A 26,062-nucleotide genomic window follows, 5' to 3' on the forward strand; every position below is an offset into this window, starting at 1 on the left:
CCATTAATTCAATCAAGAATCGATACACAAGTAGTCAACATGAGTTCGATTTGCTTGGTTGCGTTATTTGTAGTTAATACAGTTTTAGCTAAAAGTATATTGAGATACAATCCTGAAGATGCAACTGAACATTTCGAAACATTTATAAGGACTTACGACAAGGAATATGATGAAACCGAAAAAGCAGTAAGGTTTGAAATATTTATGAAGAATTTAGAAGAAATAAATGATCTCAATAAACGAAGCGACAGCGCTGTCTTTGGTAAGTCACTAAAATTCAAATTGTGCCTAGTGCGACTTTTTTTGCTTATTCAATAGACGTCGTTAACTGCGTTTTTTATGGAATTCCGATTATTGTCAACGCTAGGTTATAATTAAAAAAACTTGCACTAGGCAGACAAAAGAAAACTTAACCATGTAAATAAGGTTTTATTATTTAATTATAAAGTAAAACGCTGCTCCAATGCGGGTTGGCAGAATACACATGTGGCATAATTTCAGTGAAATTAGACACATGCAGGTTTCCTCACGATGTTTTCCTTCACTTTCAACCACGAGATGAATTATAAACACCAAATTAAGCACATGAAAATTCAGTGGTGCTTGCCCGGGTTTGAACACACGATCATCGGTTAAGATTTACGCATTCTAACCATTAGGCCATCTCGGCTTTCATTTAGTAATATTCTTATCCGAATATTAACATTTTACAGCAAAGTGCAATTTCGTTAATTAAAAGTTTTACATTAAAAAATAATATTTCATTGAAGGTATTACGGAATTTACTGACTTAACGTCTGAAGAATTTATACAACAGTATACGGGCTACAAACGCAGCAACCATACTTCTAATAAAATGAAACCCTTACGTAACAGTGGACCAAAGACAAATATGAAATTGAAAGATACACCGGAATCATTCGACTGGCGTGACAAAGGAGTGGTCAGTGCAGTGAAATCTCAAGGCCAATGTGGGTCCTGCTGGGCGTTTAGTACTACTGGTGAGTTGTTATAAAGCTACTGCCCTACCATTTGTTGACATTAAAAAGATGATACAGTTAAACGTAAATTATTGACATAATAAGATCTTTATATATATGAATTCGTCTCGGAAAAAAAAGTTTTAATCAATTTCAATAATTTGTGAATTTTGAAGGTTTGTCACTCTGACGTTTGACGTTCAAACGCTGGAGAGGCGGCCAGCTTGAGTGCTAGGGAGGCCATTCGATGATCGAACGAAAGGGCGCGCGCTCGCCTCCACGCGTTTGACGGACGTCATAGTTAAAATCAGGAATTATTTCATTAATATTTTGTAATTGTAATAGTGTTAAAGTTAATTATAATAACATAGTAATTGTAAAGTGCTAATATTTTATTATAATACCCTCTCCTCGCCCGATAATTCACGCCATATTGTACAATTAATTACCCATACTCTTAATATATTTAAATTAATGAAACTTTATTACAAAATTATTTACATTAAAGCATTAATAAAAATTAAAAATGGCTAACGTACAAATAGTGACCGCGTGGAATGGTGGCAAGAATGCTCTATAATATTTGATTAAATTTTAACCGTTAATTTGATGTATATACAAAATATTGATGGATTGCGTTAATCATGACGAGAAAATTGTTTCGACGGAAAATGCGTTAATTTCTAAGTGAAAACCTTCTTTGGGAAAGAACTGGGTTTTTGGTACTAAAATTTTTCGACATGTACTTATATTGAACTTGTTTTTGTATATTATTTTATAATAAAATATATTTTCAGGTAATGTGGAGAGTGCCTATGCGATCAAAACTCAGCAATCTGTCATTCTGTCTGAACAACAGTTAGTGGATTGCGCTACCAATCAATGTTTTGGTTGTAATGGGGGGTATCCGCTAAACGCTTGCGAGTGAGTAACTCTAAATAATTTGGGTAGGTATATCTGAACTGTCCTAGTGATGGTAGGTTCTACTGGTGACAGGTGAGAGTATTATTAAACCAAAACGAATATGCAAACTAATCTTATGAATTTTAATGAATATTATTTTCTGAACTGCTTCGTTGATCTAGCATGTCAGTGATTCACTTTACGATGAGATCGGGAGGCCTGACCATACCTCGGATTATATGAGGGAAAAAGAATGCATCTATGTTTAAAAAAAGTACTTTTATTGGATAGATAGTCGGCCAAAATGGCCGCATGAACACAATTTTTTAAAAAAGATAAATACTATTATAGACAGTATTGTACAAATAAGGTATGGTATTTTTTAGATACTTGCAGTCACATGGTTCGATGGCCGAAGACAGCTATCCTTATGAAGCAAGCGATGGCCAGTGTAAATACGATGCTAATAGCGTCAAAGTTAAGGTTAATAATTGCATGTCTCTGACAGTCTCAGAAGACGAGTTGGCAAATAAATTAGCAACCATTGGACCACTATCTATAGGTACGTATTTCTTAACATTAAGTTATTATCAAGTATTATTTGGAATTTGAATAAGACTGCGTTCTAATTATTTTTAAAAGTTGATTATCTTTTTAATATTTTGATTTAATCTCGACGATGTAGAAAGATACCCTTCTTAATTTGAAAAATCAACCCTTTTACCCTAAAGATTGGAATAAGGGTAATATCTACGCATAAGAACAGAATACACTAGTGAAATGGAACACTTGTTTTTTTTTAATTTTGTTATAAATCTTCGCATATTGTTATTCTTATTTTTTGGTAAATGCCATCATTTATCAATAAAAGAGGTTATATATAAATTTAAATAATATTTATCATCCAGTGAAATGGTTATTAGGTACTGAAAATAGGTTCTATTTATGTAATCATTTTAAAAATACTAAGTAAAAAAATTTACCCTGAATAAATTAAAATTTAATTTAATTAAATGAGGAAAACCACATGGTAACAATGGCGCAGCGCGACAGCGGTAGCAAGGACATGAGGTCATGACCAGCTGAGATCAATCTTTTATAAGCCGTGTGGTTAATGTTATCGTTTATGTTTTAGTAAGTTGTAGCAACTTGATTGTGTGTTGTAAAAAAGCATAAGTGTAAAATTACTGTATGTTTCCCTGAAAAACCTAATAAATAAATTACGCGTTTAATCAGCAGTCATCAGTTTTATTCATAAAATGATTCGATAATTTTTTATTTTCTTTCCACTTTAAGAAGAACACAATCATACCGCTCGGATAACTAATTCAGTAGGTACGTGAGTTTTCTTATCAATCGAGTAGTCAATTTCTGGTTCAGACAGCTTACTGAGCTGGGTTATTTGTGGTTTTTTATTTTAGTCGGTAGTCAATATGCCGCACCGGTCGACTCTGAGCTTAGTATGAAAACGCCCTTACACGTGCCAGCGGTATTTCGAAGGTGCCGCCTGCCGACTAGTGTCTAGTGTATCACCTTTCGAAAAATTTGCTCGATCTTGGGGAAGTAGCGCACTAAATAGGCATTTTTAAATCACAATAACATTTTATATTAATGTATTTTTTAGTAATTTCTGTAATAAACCTATTCGGGTCGGATAGAGTTTTTTTTACACATTGTATAAACCATTTTATTATAGATGATTTATTTTTACAGCGATCGACGCAAGTGTTATGAAACCATATAACAGTGGAATTATAGCGAATGATATGTGTAGCGGAAATCAACTTAACCATGCAGTTCTTTTAGTTGGTTATGGAAAAGGTATGGATTAAAAAATAAATTTACAGGATTAGGCGTAAGCATGTTGTAGACGTTTTACTATTTCCGATCGTGTCAAATTGCCGTCCATCGAATTATGAGATGATGTGTTTGTTTGGTTCACACATTTGTCCACTGTAAAATATTCTCCGCGGTTGGCTAATCCACCTCAACCTTCACGTCAATAACTTTCTCCTCGAAAAGGGAGATGAGGCCTTAGCCCAGCAATGGGACATTCATAGGCTGTTACTTTTTGGCTAATCTCTCTTGATATTGGCCACTGTGGTCCAAATTTTTCAGGAGAACGTCATCAATTATAACATCTGCTTAACTTCATTATTTACTGAATTACTGAACATACAATTACTATATAAATGGGGAATATTAAAATGTTTATGTGCAGTGCCTTAGTATATATATATATATATATATATATATATATATATATATATATATATATATATATATATAGCATAAATTTAAACCTGCAGGTGACGATGGTACGCAATATTGGTTGGTGAAGAATTCTTGGGGTGCACAATGGGGTGAGCAGGGATACTTCAGGATGCAGCGAGGAGTGAACTGTCTCAGCGTTATGAATAGTCCAGCTGTTACTGCTGTAGTGTAGCAATCGTCTTTGTTTTAAGTCTCGATTGTTTTAATACCCTGGCTCTCTACTTAGTATTTATATCAATTACTTTATAATTGGTAATAAATAATTGCATTTTATTTGTTTATTTTTTATTTCACGTTATACTTTTTATTTAATAAATATATCTTAGAGGCGAACCGTTACATACGATGTCATAACCATTATTAATATTACATCACCATGAATCATTCTAATATTATAAAAAAAAGATTTATTGTTTTTTCAAATTTAAGCTCATTAGAATATCATACTTAAATAATGATAAATTAAAAATTCCTACTCAGATGTACTTTATCGACAGTCGAATCGAATTAATGATAATAAGAAGGCCTTCAAACGTATATTGTCTAAATTTTTTTTTTTGATAGTACAGGCACTGCTTAAAAAGTTGTGTGTTGGAATAGATATTTGCTATTATTGTTATGACGATAATAATAAATATTGGCTGGTGAAGAACTCTTGGGATATTTATCAGGGCGAGAGGGGTAGTACAGAATACAGTTAGTGTGAACTGCCTTTTTGTTGGTACCACTTACCACAACACTTGTTTGAATACGATTACACTGTGATATGAATTCCTGGTACACTGATCATATTTAATACGTAACTAGTAATAAAGCATTGAACTTGAATTGTGTTTTGTTTTTTTTAATATAAATTATAACTTTTTAAAATAAGGTTGCAAATGTATAATCAATTAATCATACTAATTTAATGAAGAGGTTTGTTTGTTTGTTTGTTTGTTAGAGTTTTGATATAATCTTCTCAATTCACGTAAGAACTACTCATCCGATGGTTATCGAACATTCAAACTATATTAGTTTATACTTGAGGATGGACATGGTATGTTAAAATGATGCTAATTTTGAGATATATCTTATATATCTACGTAGTCAGATAGACAATTGTCAGTCCAAGCATTTTGAAGCGAAACTGTAATAGATATAAAAAAATTCAATATGAGAGATTTGTAGATCTTCAAATCAGATAAAGTAACAATATGTTATTTATGTTAATTATGTTCAAAAAAATAATGACAACGACTTCAATTTAAGTGTCGCAAATTATTCCTTTTAAAACAAATAATATATTTCTTTTAACCGTTTTATAAATATAAATTGTTTTAAACTTTGCAATTCGAACTAGTAGTTATAGATAAATTACATAATGAACATATGAAAAAGGCAATTATTTTTATAACGAGGCTTCGATTCAATACAGGCGCGTAGGCTGGTGGCTGCTTTATATTATATCTTGTAAGTTTAAAAATACAACGAGAAATACCCTATTTTTACGTGTGAAACCGGAAAGGGTAGCCGGAATGTTTTGCATTTTTGCATTCAATAACTGATCTTTTGAAACAATTATATTTGATCTTTAAAAAATTAATTTAAGGTACATTTTAGAATAGTGTTATCATAACATATTGTTATTTAATTTAGGGTATTTAAAGAAAATTCTAAAGCATCTTACTTAAAAAATAGGGGATTATTTAAGTAACAATAACGTTAAGCTCATCATAACAGCGGCTTCCCAAATAAAAGATAATATAGTGCAGGTTTATGAAATGGAAGAAGAGCACGCAATTATTTTGGTGGTTGGAATTTGTGCAAGTCCGTCTGGTTAGGTACAACCAGTATGGTAGTATTGTCGTATTCCGGTTTGAAGGGTGAGTGGAGGGATGTGAAGGATGGTTAATATGTATTTTGTACAGCTCCATGTCTATGGGCGGTGGTGACCACTTATCATCTGGTTGCCCATTTACTAGTCTATCTATCCATGTAAAATAAAAAATACCTCAGTTTTCATTAGATAAATTTCATCACCGAACACTGTTTGATTTTTTTTTACGCTTGAAAAACGCATAACGCGTTTCCCCCACGGGAACAGAGTAGGGGTATGTGGGGCTTGCTGGTGTCTGAGGAGCCGAGTGCGCCCCGAACATTGGAATACCCACTAAAATACCAGCGGTACCCTTTCCGTCTTAACGAGGAGCGCCACGGGTTCGCTTGCGCATGCTATCGTCAAAAAGTGTGGTAAAGTAGTGCCTTCACCATTTTATTGTGTTCCATCCTTGTCAAGGGGAGTGCTAACCGTCTCTCCTTTCAATATACAATGTTTGATTGTTTGGCGGATGTTGCTCAACTAACGAATTATTTGTAAATTTGTCTTAGAAATGGTCTAAATTAAATATAGTCGTAAAACAATTTGAAAAATATACAAGAAATACCTAATGCTATATTAAACCTTATCTATATATTAATACGTAAAGGGAAAACTTTGTGTCCATTTTTAAACACTGCGTGCATGAGCGACTTTGAGATTTAGCATGGTTACAGTTTTAAAAATGGAGAATAAGTGTAGAAAGATAAAATTTATGTATGTCACAAATTACCAAAAAAATAACAGACTGACTGACTAGCATATCAACGCACAGCCCACTAGTGGGGCTATCAACCCACCGTTTTACCGTGAAAAAATTTAAGTGAATTTTACCGTGAAAAAATTTAAGTATATAGTTATAGAAGACAGTGATAAAAGGGATGAAAATTTGTATGGAAATCCTTCATTTTTGAATAAAGAGCTATTACAATGGTATTTAACAATTCGAAATTATGAAGCGAGCTAAGCCGCGGTAAAGCACTAATATAAACAAAGAAACATTCATAGCTGAGGTCATATCCACACTGTCATTATCAACTTATACATACATGTCAAAATTAATAACGTATTGTTTTAACATTGCCTTGTTCTTTTTTTATTTTAACAGCTAAGCCAATTATTTTTTCTTCGTATTTTTCAAAAGCTTCAACTGTTGTTGAATATTGTACCTTACAAAAAAATTAAATAGTGTCTTATTTTAATTAGCAATAAATAACGGTAGAATTTCAATAAATGATCAATAGGTGTTCCCTAGTGCATATTTGTTTGGAATATTCAGGTAAAATAATAAATACGATTTAAATTCGGTTGTAATGAAAAAGAACAATATGACATAACAAAAGAAAGAAAACAATTGAAGTAACAAAATAATTAACAAATGAATTTGAAAATTATAATTGTTTCATAAATGTAATATAAACTCTCTACACGTTTATACTATAAAATAACATTTCTTTCTTATTTGTAAAGGGCTATACATATTTATTTATAAATACGTATTTTAACTTAACAATATTACCTAGGTCTGTTATAGTAATAGGTAGTTTTCATTTTTGAAATTAGTTATCTTGTCAAATAAGGATTATGATATGTACAAAAAACGACGTACGATATATTGGTCTTGGTCTGATGTGCCTGATAGAATGTAGAAAAATCCAAAAAACATTTGTTGACCCGACCCGGGACTTGATTTTAGAAGGGAACATTACAAGGAACAGCCTTTTAAGTTACCCACTAGAGGAACGAGAAACAGCATTGAAATCGCATTTTCCTTCTATGAAATGTCGTTCCTAAGTCATAGACTTATGAACCTTCAAGTAAAGAGTCGACCCGTTCCGTAAAGGCCGGCTTGCACCAAGCCCTCCTGTGTTGCAGATGTCCAAGGGCGATGGTAATCACTTCCCATCAGGTGAGCTTCATGCCCGTTTGTCCCTTCTTATATAAAAATAATAATTTAAAAGTAAAAGTTTTCTAAGCAATTGTCAATTTACTATCCGTCCATAGTCAAATCACGGTGAGTCAAAATAATTTCATAGTATTTTTAGTCATCAAAATAATTTAAGGAATTTCGCTATTAAATCTTGAAAATTTTAAACGTACACGCAAATATCCAAATAAAAAAGTTATATTACCAATAAATGTCTAATAGCGATGCTCGAAGAATGTTAAATATGGATAACTGTTTCGTAAATCTTATATAAATAGACAATTTTCCTCCATTAATTCAATCAAGAATCAAAACACAAGTAGTCAACATGAGTTCGATTTGCTTAGTTGCGTTATTTGTAGTTAATACGGTTTTAGCTAAAAGTATATTGAGATACAATCCTGAAGATGCAACTGAACATTTCGAAACATTTATAAGGACTTACGACAAGGAATATGATGAAACTGAAAAAGCAAGCAGATTTGAAATATTTATGAAAAATTTGGAACAAATCAATTATCTCAATAAACGAAGCGACAGCGCGGTTTTTGGTAAGTAACTAAAATGCAAATTGTGCCTAGTGCGACTTTTTTTTGCTTCTTCAATAGCGTCAACGTTAACTGCGTTTTGTATGGAATTTCGATTATTGTCAACAATAGCTTATAATTAATAAAACGAGTTTTAGTCTACCTAGTGCGAGCACTAGGCAGACAGAACAAAACTTAACCATGTAATTAAGGTTTTACTGTTTGATTATAAAATTGGTTGAACTTTTACGCTGAATATAAAATACATACCTTACACGACCCAATTATATTTAAATATTATATTATAATTTATAACCTAAGGCAGTTGTTATATAACGTTTTTATAACATACATCTTTTAAGGATTTCTTAAGGATGGATTTTCTTAAGACTTTCAGCATAATTTTTAAGACCACTTTTTTTATCCAAATATAATATTCACCACATACATTTTAGAGCAATGTGAATTTCGTTACTTAAAAGTTTTTACATGAAAAAATTATATTTTATTGAAGGTATTACGGAATTTACTGATTTAACGTCTGAAGAATTTATACAACAGTATACGGGCTACAAACGCAGCAACCATACTTCTAATAAAACGAAACCCTTACGTAACAGTGGAAAAAAGACAAATATGAAATTGAAAGATACACCGGAATCATTCGACTGGCGTGACAAGGGAGTGGTCAGTGCAGTGAAATCTCAAGGCCAATGTGGGTCCTGCTGGGCGTTTAGTATTATCGGTGAGTTGTTATAAAGCTACTGCGCTACCATTTGTTGACATTAAAAATACGTTACAGTTAATTATAAATTATTGACATAATGAAGAACAGGAGCCGGGCCACGTGTCGGTATTCTAGTTTTTAATTGCAAAAATAGCTATTTCTTATATTGCAACTGCAATTTGAATTGAGGTAAGAATGCTACATTTCTGGATTATGTTAACCATGAGGAGAAATTAGTTTCGACGGAAATTGCGTTAATTTCTAAGTGAAAACCTTCTTTGGGAAAGAACAAGGTTTTTAATACAAACATTTTCGACATATACTAATATTGAATTTGTTTTTGTGTATATTTTTATCGTAAAATATATTTGCAGGTAATGTGGAGAGTGCCTATGCGATCAAAACTCAGCAATCTGTCATTCTGTCTGAACAACAGTTAGTGGATTGCGCTACCGATCAATGTTTTGGTTGTAATGGGGGGTATCCGCTGGACGCTTGCGAGTGAGTAACTCTAAATAATTTGAGTAGGTATATCTGAACTGTCCTAGTGATGGTAGGTTCTATTGGGGATAGGTCAGAGTAATATTAAACCAAAACGAATATGCAAACTAATCTTATGTCTTTTAATGAATATAATTTTCTGAACTGCTTCGTTGAGCTAGCCTGTAGATAGTGCATGCATAGGATTCAAATAACTCATTAGGCTGACATAAGCTCTTTCCGTTTTTGTAACCTGTTATTAAGAATTTGTCAGTGATTCACACTACGGGGAGATCAGGGAGGCCTGGCCATACATCGGATTATATGAGTTAGGGAAAATAATTGGATTTGTGTTTACGAACCTAATTTAATTGGGTAGATAGTTTATGAAAATGACCGCATGAACACACTTTTTTATTTATTTTTTATATTATAGGTAGGTGGACGAGCATATGGGTCAACTGATGTTAAGTAGTCACCAACGTCCATAGACATTGGCATAGTAAGAAATATTATTAGTTATAAAGATAAATACTATTATAGACAGTATTGTACAAATAAGATACTGGTATTTTTTAGATACTTGCAGTCATATGGTTCGATGGCCGAAGACAGCTATCCTTATGAAGCAAGCAATGACCAGTGTAAATATGATGCTAATAGCGTCAAAGTTAAGGTTAATAATTGCATGTCTCTGACAGTCTCAGAAGACGAGTTAGCAAATAAATTAGCAACCATTGGACCACTATCTATACGTACGTATGATTGAATATTTTTTTTATTTTTTTTACTATTAAATATTATATGGAATTTGAGTAAGACTGCGTTCTTATTTTTTATAAGATTTATCTCTCTAACATTTCGGTTAAATCTCGAAGGTAGGCATGTTAGTTTGAAAAATCACCCCTTTAAGATTGGAATAAGCGTAAAAAATCCACGCATAAGAGTAGAATACGGGTAATAAACTAGTGAATTTGTTTTGTTATTTTATATGACGCATTTGCGAACTGTTATTCTTATTTCATTGATAAAATAGATAAATTTAGATATTTAAAGCTGTTTTTTTACTTACTTTGACGACCCTATTCTTGAACCTACTCGAATTTAGAAAGTTGGCTTCTGTACTCCTAACCCTTAGTGAACTCTTGTACTTAGAAAACCCGTAAAATACTTTGAACATATTCAATATTACAATAGTATTTATAAAAAAAAAATATTGGTGTTTTTTATTACAGTGATCGACGCTGATATATTACAACAGTATACTGGTGGACTTGTAGCGAATGATATGTGTAGCGGAAATCAACTTAACCACGCGGTTCTTTTGGTTGGTTATGGAAAAGGTATGGATTTAAAATAAACTTACAATATTAAGCCTTTTTTTTTATAGAATAGGAAGGTGGACGAGCATATGGGCCACCTGATGGTAAGTGGTCACCAAACGCCCTTAGACATTGGCATTGTAAGAAATGTCAACCATCGCTTATAGCCAATGCGCCACCAACCTTGGGAACTAAGATTTTATGTCCCTTGTGCCTGTAATTACACTGGTTCACTCACCCTTCAAACGGAACACAACAATAACATGTATTAATACAAGTTTTGCGGTAGAATATCTGATGAGTGGGTGGTACCTACCCAGACGGGCTTGCACAAAGCCCTACTACCAGTAAGACTTACACCACTTAAGACGGTAGTAGTACAAATTGACCTTACACTGAAGGTCTGTGGTATAAAACTGAGCAAGCACTACTGATGTTTTCAGGAACTCTAATTATAACATTTTCATTGACTGCCTGTTTCGTATAGTGGTTAAGGCTGCAGATCTCAAGGCCCTGGGTTCAAATCCCAGGCTGGTACAATATAAGGCTTATTGGGTTTTTCTGTGGAAGATTCTCGTAATTAGCCCGAAGTGTGAACTGTGCCTCGAAAAGCACGTAAAAGCGCTGGTCCCGCTTCTGAACTCTTTCCAGTTGTGTCAAATTGCCGTCGCATCAGATTATGAGAGTAGGGGGACAGAGAATGCACCTGTCTTTGCGCACAGATTTGTCCACTATAATATAACCTCCGCAGTTGGCTAATCTCTCTTGATATTGGCCACCGTGGTCGAAATCGGTCAAGAGAACATCCTCAATTATAACATCTGCTTAAGTTAATTATTTACTGAATTACAGAACATATAATTATATTATAAATGGCGGTCAAATAAATGACTATGTGCAGTGCCTTAGTATATAGATACCTTAAATGTAAACCTGCAGGTTTCGATGGTATTCAATATTGGTTGGTGAAGAATTCTTGGGGTGCACAATGGGGTGAGCAGGGATACTTCAGGATACAGCGGGGGGTGAACTGTCTCAGCGTTATGAATAGTCCAGCTGTTACTGCTGTAGTGTAGCAATCGTCTTTGTTTTAACTCTCAATTGTTTTAATACCCTGACCCTCTACTCGATACTTATATCAATTCCTTTATAATTGCTAATAAATAATTGCATTTTATTTGTTTTTTTTTTATAATACCTTTAAAAAAACTACTTTTAAAACCACCTTCGGATAATTCTATGCCTAGTATGTGTAGACAACACAACTGTCTCGCTAAAAGGATAAGGAACCGTTACCGTTTTTTTATTTATTGCCTAAATAAAGAAATAAAATCTTAAACAATATTTAAAATAAACTTATCTCTATTCACCGTATTTGAATTTTTTATATTATTTTGTTTTAGTTGTTAACTTGAAACGTTTTTAATTTAAATTTTATTATTTATAATATTAGCTGTTATTTATATATGTATATATATTGGATGCTGTGATTTCTTATAATTGAGGGAGCATTTAACTAATATGTGATGTAAACTTTAGATGTGTATTCCTTGTTTTAGATCCTAATAAAATAAAATAAATAAAAATAAATAGTATAATAAAAATAAAATTTAAAAGTTTTGTGTATGAGCAGTTTTAGATATATTCAAGATAATTATTTAAAAAATTGCGGCGTATTAGAGCAGTACGGGGGACAGAAGAACAGTAGGTCTATGCTGTAAGAAGAAGCGTTGCAGATTGGTTGGCAAATGTTTATATATCTGATTGGTTCAATAAAAGTAGCATAGGATTTATCCTATGCTACTTTTATTTAAGTCTTGTACGATCGATATCTCAATATATTTTTCATATATATTACATATTATTTATTAAGTCTCTTGTTATAATAAAAATCTTAAAACCTAAAGAAACGATGACAACTGCGTTGACGTTTTTTTTTATTGTATAGGTCGGTGAGCTAGCCCAACCTGATGGTAAGTGGTCACCAACGCCAATAGACATTGGCACAGTAAGAAATGTTAAGCATCGCTTGCGTTGCCAATGCGTCACCAAACTTGGGAAGTAAGATGTTATGTCCCTTTTGCCTGTAATTACACTGGGTCGCTCACCCTACAAACCCGAACACAACAATACTAAGTACTGCTGTTTTGCGGGTAGAATATCTGATTGGGTGGTGCCTACCCAAACGAGCTTGCACAAAGCCCCACCAAGTCACCTAAGCCCTACCAGCTGTAAACGTATAATGTTTTTTCAATAATTTTAACTACAATAATTCGGTGTGTGTTCATCCAATGATACAGCATTAGAGTCTTCCACAAATATGCAAAAACGCGTAAGATACGATTATGGCTGTGTAGCTTTCTCTATATTCTTTAACAACATCGAGAATTAATGATTTCAATAAAAATCAGAATATGGTTTCTCTTTTTATTTATTTATTGAACCTTGAAGTTATTATGACCTACTTGATGATACTTAGTCATCTTTGGCCATAGACACTGGCACCGTAAGCATGAAAAACGATACACTGTCAAAGCCTAAGATGGTGTCCCTGGACTCGTCATTGTACTGGCTCACCTATCTTTGAAACCGAAACACAGCAATGTATTGCTAATTGGTGGAGCAACATGACTTGGTTGACTCACCCAGCTTGATTCGCTACCTGACTGTTAATAGAATAAGATACTAAACGGTTAAATAAGATAAAGCGATAAAGATGTTGATATTTATATAAAAAAACGGATAATTCTGAAAACGGAAAAGAGCAGTGATTAGAACACATTAATTGTGACTGATTATTGCGGGTTCAAGCCCAGACAAGCACTATTGGTTAATTCATGTTTGTAATTTATTTTATATGCTGCAGTGAAGCATAACATCTTGAAACTCTCAGGTGTTGTATGAAATTGTGCCACGAGTAGCATCTCGCTTTGGAGCAGGGTGGGTTAGCGCTGCAATCGGGCATTTACAGGTTTTTTGGACTTCTTACTTTGTGCTACTAATTGTTGTTTGTACTCCCATCAATCGATCATTTAGATTTACTTCCTTCACGTTAAAATTAGCGTTTTATTATCATTATGATGTTTATATTATATCTTCGTCAATATTTATGAAACTTTTGTTAATACACTATACCTAACTCCTAAGCTGAAAAGGCGATCTCCATGTAATTAATTTATGGGACAGGTACATTCTTACTTTAAACGAAGCACATGAACCGACTTCATATAAGACAGTTGTTATTGTGCATTCTATAATTATGTAGCAGCCGTGTATACGTGGTTGTAACAGTGTTGCATAACATGGATAGCTGTACTACACGAGATCACAAGAACAGAGTCAGCCACACAAACGAGATAAAGAATGACACCCTTAAAATAGCAATTATGCATAGAGATCGTGATGGTAGTTCCAGCTCAAAATAGAAAATGGTTTTACAACATATTTTAAAAAACGAAGGGTCCCCGAGTCTGTCTGTCTGAACCTAATAAACTCAAATACTACCCAAACAATTTTCATACGATTTTCACCATTGAAGTGATTCATGAAGAATGTTTAGGTGTATAATTCATTAATATTTTGTGCAAATTAGCTGAAACATGATGATTATTGTTGAAGATGTCGGAAAAAATCATGCCGATTGGGAGTTATACCAGCGTAAAACAGTTATACGTATAATAATACAATATACACTTTTTACATTGACCTTTATTCTACCCGTGCGAACCCGGGACGGGTAGCTAGTATAACGTAAATATGTAAATGTAAATAAATGAAATGGCTGGTCTATTTATTTCTAATATAGAATCCACATAACATTATTTCCATGTAATATCAACGCAAGCGCAGTCGCTGTAATGTCACTATATCGGTTTTGTTATCAAGACAATTTACGAAAATGCATTATTTAGATAATTTTAAGTATTTAAGACGTCCATGCATTTGTTTGAAATTAAAAAAAATGCCAATTAAATATAAATAGAATTTTCAAAGAATGAGAAATATGAAAAATGATTTGTAAAATCCAATATAAATAGTGATACCAAAAAAATGCTACACAGTCACAGCTGACCACGAGAAGTCGACATGAGTTCCATTTGCTTATTTATGTTATTTGTAGTGAATACAATTTTAGCTAAAAATATAATACGATTCGATCCTGAAGATGCGTATGAACATTTCCAAACATTTATAAACACTCACAATAAGGAATATAACGAAACAGAAATAGCGGTGAGGTTTGAAATCTTTACGAAGAATTTGGAAGAAATTAATTATCAAAATGAACGAAGTGATAGCGCTGTGTTTGGTAAGTTGTTCGAACTTTTGGTATACTTATAATAAAGTTTAGTTAAAGTAAGTTGAACATAATTTGATCATTACTAGGTAGGTAGAGCTTTATGCAAGCCCATCTGTTTTGCACTTTTAGACGTATACAGGTAAAGCCTTTGCGTTTTAATAATCTTGTATTATCAGGCAGTAAGTTGAAGTATTTGTCATTATTATTTTTTAAATCAGTCAATAGTAAAACAATACTTAAATATTTAGCAATTTAGCCAAACAAGATTCATATGAATAGTTAAAATAAGATATAACTTTTATTTCATATTAAATTGTATCGTTAAATATTATCGTTAATGAAAATTAATGTAATTGAAGGTATAACGCAATTTGCTGATTTAACACCTGAAGAATTTAAACAACGGTATACGGGCTATAAAAGAAACAATCTCGCTACTAATTTTCTCCTAGCTGATGAAACAGAAACAGATTTGAAATCAACGAGTATACCAGATTCGTTCGACTGGCGTGATAAAGGAGTGGTCACTCAGGTTAAAAATCAAGGCCTATGTGGTTCCTGCTGGGCGTTTAGTGTGATTGGTAAGCTGGAAAAACTTTTATTGTAATATAAAGTCACCTAATTTTAATACTTTCTGACAAAATTAAGACGAAAGATAATGTTCAATCTTTAACCGTGCTTTAACTCAAGTTGTAAGATCGGCATTACAAATTAAATAATACATATTATATTTATATATCGGCTCGCTATGCACACACCGTATTCACTTCGCACCAATTCCAATATAATATTCTATTTTCCCGCGCTCCGCGATGTCTGTCAACCGAGATGAGAGATGGATAGATACACAGATAATATATATTCATATTATAAAATACTAATTGATACATTATTGTTGATGTGTGTACACTACAGACATGATGGTAGGAAATTTCTGAATGGATTTAGGAAATAGCATTTCCTAAATTGCTATTTTTACATTCATACTTCAATGTAAACGAATCCGTTATATTGTGATAATACATAGATTTGTTAAAAGAAATCTATTTAAATTGCTTTTGTTCGGTTTGTTGCTATTTGGGTTAATTAAAAAAAAAACGCTCGTAATTTCCATAGTTTTGCTATAGTTTCTGTTTTGCAGGTAACGTGGAAAGTGCTTACGCGATTAAAACTAACAAATCCGTCGTTTTGTCTGAACAACAATTATTGGATTGCGATAAAAAATGCGGTGGATGTGATGGCGGAGATACGACGATGGCATGCGAGTGAGTTCTTTTGACTTGTTCTTCTCTATTTCCTGTTTGTATTACTTATCAACTGGTACTGATAGTTTAAAAAAAAAACTATAATCTTGTCATGCTTTTGATGTATGGATCATACGACATTATGAAAATAAGCCGTATTGTTATAAAAACGGAATATAAATACAGATAAAATAGTTGAAAATTTATTTAAGGTATTTACAGCAGTATGGCTCGATAACCGAGAGAAGTTATCCTTACGAAGCCAGCAATGGCAGGTGCAAATACAACTCTAATAAAGTTAAAGTTAACGTTGCAAGTTGTATGGCTGTAAACGTGACGGAAGATAAGTTGGCAGAAAAATTAATAAGTATTGGACCACTCTCTATAGGTAAGATTGACTGTTAAGGGTTAGAAAACCTATAAAAAAATAAATGTAATATGCTATTTCACAAATCCAATAATGGGCTCTATTTAATATGGAATAAGAAGAGGATATTGGCAAAAAGAGTAAAAATAAACATAGGTTATAATTAGATATTCCAAACAGTCTGCTATATATTAATTATTAATTATTCACGTGCTTACTTATGTCTACTTTAAATTATTTCCAAAATTCCAGTAACAATCACCGATATTTCAAATTCCATTTTGTTACGATTCCATAAATTTAATACCGTAGGTTACTTCGAACGTGTAGTACATACATTATAATAAACACTCAATCCTCTTTTTTTATTAATTTCTACTACAGCTATAAAGATATTCTTAAAAAAAAAAACAAATTATTTACTGCATACATACTGTATACATATTTTATTACTAATTATATTCTTATGGCAGCACTCGACGCTTCTGCACTGCAAACGTACCACGGTGGAATCTTAACAAATGACTCATGTTCAGCGACGGATATTAACCATGCAGTTTTGCTTGTCGGTTACGGAACAGGTATTCTCATCAGCTACCAATTTTAAAAGCTAAAACAGACTGACATACAGGCACGAAAGGAATTCTTATTTTTGTGGCGACACTACCTGTAATAATGTAATATATATACTATAATACAATACAATATAATAAATTTAGATTATTAGTACTGTACTATTAGTTACTGGTGGTAGAGCTTTGTGCAAGCTCGTTTGGGTAGGTACCACCCACTCATTAGATATTCTACCGCAATACAGCAGTACTTGGTATTATTGTGTTCCGGTTTAAAGGTTGAGTGAGCCAATGTAATTACAGGCACAAGGGACATAATATCTTAGTTCCCAAGGTTGGTGGCGCAATGTCTACGGTGACCACTTACCATCAGGTGGCTCATATGCACGTCCGCCTTCCGATTCTATATAAAAAAAAGTTTTTACGTTATTGGGATACAACTAAGCAGTATTTACCTTTTTATAATATTCTCTCTCTGCGCTTAATGTTTCTCCGTTGATAGGATATATTTAAGTCAGTCTATTTACTTTTTTTTTTTTTTATAGAAAAGGAAGGCGGACGAGCATATGGGCCACCTGATGGTAAGTGGTCACCAACGCTCTTAGACATTGGCATTGTAAGAAATGTCAACCATCGCTTACATATCCAATGCGCCACCAACCTTGGGAACTAAGATTTTATGTCCCTTGTGCCTGTAATTACACTGGCTCACTCACCCTTCAAACCGGAACACAACAATATCAAGTATTGCTGTTTTGCGGTAGAATATCTGATGAGTGGGTGGTACCTACCCAGACGAGCTTGCACAAAGCCCTACCACCAGTTTTTAATAACAATCACTTAAACGACAATCGATAGACATCGCACAGAACGGTAAAGTATTCTGTTTAACAGATATAGATCTTCGACTCCTTTTACTCCTTTTTTTCGATTTACTCCTTTCTTTGTCGCACTTCCAAAAAAGGGAATTCCTTACCAACTCACGTGTTCCCCTCCTCTAACAACCCGGGTTCCTTCAAACGAGGCGTGAAGCGGCATCTTGTGGGCCAAGGCGAAGGCGGCTAGTGCAGAACGTTTTTCCCGTCTGTACTGGCTGTCGTCGCGTTTGGACTCAACTACCACTTACCATCAGGTGGAGTAGAGTCATTTGCCCTCCCAGCAAATATAAAAAAAGGCTCCACTGCTACATTGCGGATTAGTGGGTTTGCGTATTGGTCAGAATTTGGCTTTAGCGCGTTCTCGATCTAAGATACATTAGAAGAATTAAAATACATTAGGTAAAATGATTAATCGCCTTTCTATTGTATAAGCTAGTGTACACTGAAAATTGCAGACGAAGCTGGAATTAAATATTGGCTTGTGAAGAACTCCTGGGGAACAATTTTCGGCGAAGACGGATACTTCAAGATGCAGCGGGGAGTTAACTGTCTCGCCTTTATGAAAGACCCACATTTATCTGCTGTAATACATTAAACGTGTTTGTTACGACTTACAATTACTATAATGAATTTCTAGAAAAGTAATTGATTGAGTTTTTATGTTTATTAAAAGTGTTAATAAATTGTGGAACACTGCTAGTTTTTTTTTTACTATACCACATACTCGTAGAATAAATTAATAAATTATATATAATTATATATATATAATAATTAAATAAATATTGAAATCAAAGACAATATATACTTTATACGAGTAGGCTCTCACAAGCAATTTTAAATCATTATTTTACAATTTTAATGGAATTATATTTTTGGAATGTATTATAGATTCTACCGAGAAGAACCGGAACTTTCTGTAGTCACTCTTTTTAACAATAAAAAAAAAGTACATGTATAAATCAGAATATACTATTATATTTATATATCCTGTATGAAACAATACAATCGGGCACATAATAAAATTACGGACTTCTACAATTTTAACCAAGAATAATTCCCAAGCATATGTACACGGTATGTTTAATAAAATAATATTGATACAGTCAGTTGCCCTTTATATAATAATCAATCAAATTAATAAATTACGGTTATTAATATTTAAAAAAAACAAGTAACAATAATGACTAAAAATAATTAAAGATGACATAATTTATTGTAACATTTTAAATTATCGAAATAACAATAAATATTTATTTACTTTCGTCCATTTAAATTAATTGAGTAAGAAAAAAAAATAAAGTAAAATTGACAAAATAAACAAATTAGAATTAGAACAATAAAATTATCGAAATTAGCTTAACTTATTTAGAAATAAGTACACTAAATCCAAGCTCTATCCTTTATAATACAATCATGTACAGTAAAATAAGTCTTATTTATTAAAAACAAATTAACATGATTTTTTCAATTCAGTTTTTGGTATATTTAAATATATGTAATGAGATTTGGATCAAGTCAGACATTTTAGTGAATTGGAGCATTAGAGCAGCGTGGTGGAATAATCTCCAAACCTTCTCCTCAAAAAGGAAGGGAGGCCTTAGCCCAGCAGTGGGAAATTCACAGGCTGTTACTGTTACTGTTACGGACATTTAGACCACCATTTAAAATCTATTTACGTTACTATTTAAAACTCAAAATATCTATAAAAATATAATTTTTATTTAAAAATATAAATATACTCACAGCACATTTTTATTTACAAAATATTTATAAAATCGATGACAAAAAGTCTATTCAGATTAAAATTATAATGAATAAAGTAACAAGAGTTACAAGACTTGATTAGTATTATATTGTACCTGGTGATGGTTCTTGCAAAGGTAGTAATAATACTTTAACAAATAAGCAGTACAGTCTCGGAAATTTCAGAATCACTGCTTGCACTAGTACGTGGTAGTATGCCTTAAAGGATATTGTTAAGTTTTGACTTTTACCAGGGGATTGTATTATATTATATATCGTAAGATTTCGGGGCACACATGCCAGTTAAGATAATTTATTGCGGATTATCTATATGATATTAATAAGCTGATGGTCTAATACTAGACCTAAATACTTTGTTAAACTTTCCATTAGACTTTTTTTTTGTATAAAAAATGTAATTCATGACTCATCGTTAGCATAAAAAGTTCTATCTTTTTTCATTGGTTGAAATAATAATTACTCGTAAATTAAAATATCATATTATAACATCATTAATATTATATAAAATAAAAGAGAGCAAAAAATCCAAAATTGAGCCCTAAGGAATGCCAAAATTAATCAAATATGCTTCATTGGTTATCAATGTACAACCTAAAACCTATTAATAAAATTACGATGCACCGAAAATACTAATAAAAGATCTTATTTATTAAAAGTATATTTAGTAATAAAAGATCTTATTTATTAAAAGTATATGTAGAAGTTTGAATTTTAATGGTTGTGTTTATTTTAAATATATACACAACTTAAAAAATCGCAAATATTTCAATGATGTATAGTTATCACAATAATAAAAGTAATGGCACTATTAAATGCCAAAAATTTAAAACACAACTGCGTATATTTGAAATAAAAAGTTATTACCAATAACAAATAAAAAGAATGTTCGAGGAATGGTAAATACGATAAATTGCTATATGTTAAATGTTATTTAAATAGCGACAATGTTATTTCTTTTTACATTCGTTCCTACAAAGCGTCGACATGAGTTCAATTTGTTTAATTGTGTTATTTGTGGTTAATTTGGTTTTAGCTAAAAATATATTGAGATACAATCTCGATGACGCGGCCAAACATTTCGAAACATTTAAATTAACTTACAATAAGGAATATGACGAAACAGAGTCAGCGTTACGATTTGCAATATTTGTAAATAATTTGAAAAAAATTAATGATTTTAACGACGAAAGCGAAAGCGATGTTTTTGGTAAGTCGCTGAAACGACACAAAACTATAATTATATTTATAATAAACATAATTTATTGCTGTTAGATTTCTTTTACATAATTATGGTACAGTAACTGAAGTCGCTTGTGCATCATTTATATTCAAACATATTTTCAAAAAATGCGCACACAAAAAATGTCTTATCCTTTTCTTTCGTTTAATATTTTTCTACAGACATTATACCGATTCAGTTTACTTTAAAAGCTTGCATTATTAGATTAATAAGAAAATAAAATTGTTAATGAGTATGATCGCATCAATTCCTTACATATTTTTTAACAATTACATAGCTTTTATAATTATACTTAATAAATAATAATATTGTATTAAAGGTATAACACAATTTAGTGACTTGACGTCTGAAGAATTTATACAAATGTATACTGGTTACAAAAGCAACAACCGCACCGATAATATTGTGTTTCGTAATGAAATTGAAGATAACTATATAGCAGAAGATACACCAGATTCCTTCGACTGGCGTGACCTAGGAGTGGTCAGTGAAGTGAAAGCTCAAGGCCACTGTGGTTCCTGCTGGGCGTTTAGTGTTATAGGTAAGTCAGTGCTCTGTCTAGTCTAGTAAGGAGGATTTTTTTTTTTTTTTGTAGAATAGGAAGGTGGACGAGCATATGGGCCACCTAAAGGTAAGTGGTCACCAAACGCCCTTAGACATTGGCATTGTAAGAAATGTCAACCATCGCTTATAGCCAATGCGCCACCAACCTTGGGAACTAAGATTTTATGTCCCTTGTGCCTGTAATTACACTGGCTCACTCACCCTTCAAACCCGAACACAACTATATCAAGTATTGCTGTTTTGCGGTAGAATATCTGATGAGTGGGTGGTACCTACCCAGACGAGCTTGCACAAAGCCCTACCACCAGTAAAGAATCCAAGCCGCGTACTGTTAAATGGTCATCAAAATGAATATCAGAAAATGGGTTACTTGATGTTAACTTTTCGTTTCTCAATAAACCTTGGCATGTAAAAAGAGATAGGGATTTATCGACGTACCTAATTCATTAAATCAAATTACAAAAAAAATGTTAAGAATATATATGCGGGTGATAAATTGTAAGGTGTATATTATAATAATTAACCTAATTATTTTTTAGTAACATTTTAGTTTCGGAGTTTCAGTATAATACTTCTTTTATAATTACTTACAGATAATAATATAATAATAAAATACTTTATTACACACCAAAACACACAAAAAAAATAGAATTATATTAAAATCATTAATAAGGCCACAATTTAGGTTTCAAGATCTTTTTTTTCCACAAAAGACAACGTCACTTACATGAAAACAATAAATTAAAGTAAAGCTAAGTATCGTAAGCTATTATAATCTATTTAATGTATTTACTTTTAGAGCGGGTAGTTTTGAATAATATATTACGATAGTTTAGTTTTATATACAATCTAAATCTACTGTCCCTGAGCTAGGTAAAAACTCTCCTAAAACACGAGGCTAATGAAATTAATACTAACAAATTTTTTCGACTATAAAAAGATTTTAAGACGATAACTGTTAGAGATAATTAAAATTGTAAAGATTGGAACTTATTATTTAATTTAATTTAATTGTAACAGTGTAATTACAGGCACAAGGGACATAAAATCTTAGTTCCTAAGGTTGGTGGCGCATTGGCTATGTAAGCGATGGTTGACATTTCTTACAATGCCAATTTCTAAGGGCGTTTGGTGACCACTTACCATCAGGTGGCCCATATGCTCGTCCGCCTTCCTATTCTATATAAAAAAATAAACTTAAAAATAACATTATTTTGTATACTTTTGTATAGAAGTTTAATTGCGAAACTTTGTTGACAGGTAATTTGGAAAGTGCTTACTCTATTAAATATCAACAATCTGTCATTTTGTCCGAACAACAATTAGTTGATTGCGATAAAACTTCTAGTGGTTGTAAATATGGGACATTAGAACACGCGTGCGAGTGAGTATTTGTAAATTAAGCAGCTATTATTATGTGGTATATTTATCGGTATCATTTTAGATGATCGACCTTTTAGACTAATTAATCATAAGTCGATGTGTTGCCTAGTAATGCCTTTAGTTTTTAATATATTTTGGCTTAGGGAACGAATGTAACGTATGATAAATCTTTTGCGTCAAGGTAACATACATTAAATATTTCCGATATTCATAAATCTCGTATACAGAGTTTTTTGGTCACACTAATATGGCTTTGCTTTAACGACTTTTGTTGCTATAATTCCTTGTTTGAGTAAATTGTATTTAAGTTGGATAAGTAATTTTGAGCCTTTTATGAAACTAAAACAAATTAAAGAAACTTTTCTATTATGTAAACTTTACTATATATAATTCCTAACTATGGTTCATTTTAACCAATTCGTTAAAGAATAAGGTTTTCAGTTCGCCTGATATATTTTGCTTTGTAGGCGTTAATTCAAGCTCGTACATTGTTACAATAATAAAAAACTTTAGATGATTTTTTTGTAAATTATTTAAGGTACTTACAGCAATATGGTTCCATGACAGAAGCTAGTTATCCTTATGAAGAAAAAGAAAACATTTGTAGGTACAGTTCTAACGATATCCAAGTTAAAGTTGCAAGTTGTTTGGTTATACAAGGTACAGAAGATGAGTTGGCCGATAAATTATTCAGTATTGGCCCATTGTCTATTTGTAAGTATTTTTCAGCTTCGATCACCTTCAGACGATCATGACGAGCCGGTTGGCGTGGTTGGTGGATGCTTGCCTTTCACGCAGAAGGTTGTGGGTTCGATTGCCACGCAGGACATATATTTGTGTGCATGAACATTTCTGTTTGTCCTGAGTCTGGGTATCATTATCTATATAAGTATGTATTTACAAAAAGAAAAATAGTATATGTAGTATATCAGTTTTCTGGTTTCCATAGTACAAACTCTGTACAAGCTTAATTTGGGATCAGATTATTATCAGTGGCTAGATCTCAAAGGCTTAGTAATATTATGTATGATCACTTAAGTTGTATAATATTTGCGCAGTTTGCCAAAATATATTCGATTAGAAGGACTTCTTTGTAGGTAAATTAGACTAAGAATTTACGAAATCTTACCGATCAAATGTAGTTTTGAATCTTAAATCAATGCGTTCAAGGGACTTTTTGAAGTGTTAGTAGACAAACTTGTCATTATAGTTTTATTTAAATGCAAAAAAAATAAAATATGTATTTTAGGAATTTTTGCCAGCAATATTGTTATTTGTTATGTCATTTAATTGTATATTTTACATTAGTCAAATATATTAGTTACGTATCTATTTGTGACGGATCTTCGAGTAACGAACCATTAGGTTTTATTACCCAATTACCTGCTTTTGAATCGTACTAAAAGCTGGGCTAAAATCCTCTTCTTCCTTTTTGAGGAGAGAGTTGGAGCACCACGCTGCTCCAATGCGGGTTGGTGGAATACAGATGTGGCAGAATGTTAGTGAAATTAGACACATGCTGGTTTCCGATGTTCCGATTCCGATTCACGATGTTTTCCTTCACCGTAAAGCACGAGATGAATTATAATCACAAATGAGGCTCATGAAAATTCAGTGGTGCTTGCCCGGGTTTGAACCCACGATCATCGGTTAAGATTCGCGCTTTCTTACCACTGGGCCATATCGGCTGTTTTTGAAGTCTCCTTAAAATATAAATCTAATGTATATTTCTTATTTTTTAGTAATATAATTACTTCCTTACTAATATTATAAATGCAAAAGTCAATTTTTTGTTACGCTTAACTTCTGAAATGATCGTCAGGGATATGGAAAATGACATAGGGTACTTAACCCCTCCCCTCCTTACACATGGGCAAAGCCGTGGGTGGAAACTGGTTAACTATAAATAGAAAATTGTAATGTGTCAATATACATTAATATTTAATTACAGCAATCGACAGCCTTCACTTACAAGGTTATAATGGTGGTATATTACCAAATAAAAAATGCCAGGGGGGGCAACCTAACCACGCGGTCCTCTTGGTTGGTTTTGGGACAGGTATGAAGAATAACTTAATTTATCAAATTTAAAATTTAAGATTTAATGTGAAGTAGACGGTGAATAGCATCGAAATAATTCTAATCCGAATTAGAATTACTGATTTTTTCAAAGTATAAAACATGGTGGTACTAGTGTACCACCTAGTGGTGGTAGAGCTGTGTGCAAGTCCGTCCCTTTTTTATTCCCAATACATAATATTAATTACATGTTGTATATTTAAAAAACTTTTTGTCTAATTATCTTAAGTATTTACAAATGGTAATCATGTATTTTTGATTTTATTATGCGATACAGTTGGAATTTTTTCGCGATGTTTTATTTACCCACGAGCACGAAATGCTTTCACGGATTCGAGTCCACAATCTTTGGTTTCGATCAATGTTTTTTATCAACATGGCTCACTTTAGTGCTGCATAAATATTAAGTCCATTAAAATCACTTACTTATCTTAAAATGAAATTAGCAATAAAATATAAACATTTCAGATAAGAATGGTGAGAAATATTGGATAGTAAAGAACTCTTGGGGTACTGATTTTGGAGAGCAGGGCTACTTCAAAATGCCGCGTGGCGTGAACTGTCTCAATTTTTTGAATGATCCGGCTTATACTGCTGTAGTAGCTTAATGACCTTGTCTATGTTATTTGAATGTAATTTGCATTCCCGCTAATAAATGAATTCGGACCCTTTA

General features: G+C 32.4%; 1 protein-coding gene and 1 non-coding gene across 2 annotated transcripts; one reads left to right on the plus strand and one right to left on the minus strand.

Annotated features, from left to right (window-relative positions):
- Positions 1–26,062, plus strand: LOC126781132 (uncharacterized). Its single transcript, XM_050505958.1, has 12 exons — positions 1–262; positions 8,984–9,214; positions 16,440–16,563; positions 16,755–16,930; positions 17,383–17,490; positions 18,815–18,945; positions 21,063–21,330; positions 21,683–21,904; positions 23,188–23,311; positions 23,849–24,024; positions 25,262–25,369; positions 25,858–26,062. Exons 1-12 carry the CDS (start codon positions 40–42, stop codon positions 25,995–25,997), a joined length of 2,031 nt encoding a protein of 676 aa, XP_050361915.1. The 5' UTR covers positions 1–39; the 3' UTR covers positions 25,998–26,062.
- LOC126781474 (U6atac minor spliceosomal RNA) lies at positions 6,379–6,469 on the minus strand. The gene has a single exon (XR_007670641.1). It is a non-coding gene; the product is annotated as a U6atac minor spliceosomal RNA (small nuclear RNA).

Source organism: Nymphalis io, chromosome 3, assembly GCF_905147045.1.
Source record: "Nymphalis io chromosome 3, ilAglIoxx1.1, whole genome shotgun sequence".
Classification (NCBI taxonomy): domain Eukaryota; kingdom Metazoa; phylum Arthropoda; class Insecta; order Lepidoptera; family Nymphalidae; genus Nymphalis; species Nymphalis io.

Excerpts from the sequence above, each read along its gene's own strand:
- LOC126781132 (XM_050505958.1), top strand. The coding sequence starts at position 40 with ATGAGTTCGATTTGCTTGGTTGCGTTATTTGTAGTTAATACAGTTTTA. Across the intron at positions 17,491-18,814 it reads GCTTGTCGGTTACGGAACAG|ACGAAGCTGGAATTAAATAT; the intron begins GTATTCTCATCA and ends TGAAAATTGCAG. Across the intron at positions 21,331-21,682 it reads AAGCGAAAGCGATGTTTTTG|GTATAACACAATTTAGTGAC; the intron begins GTAAGTCGCTGA and ends ATTGTATTAAAG.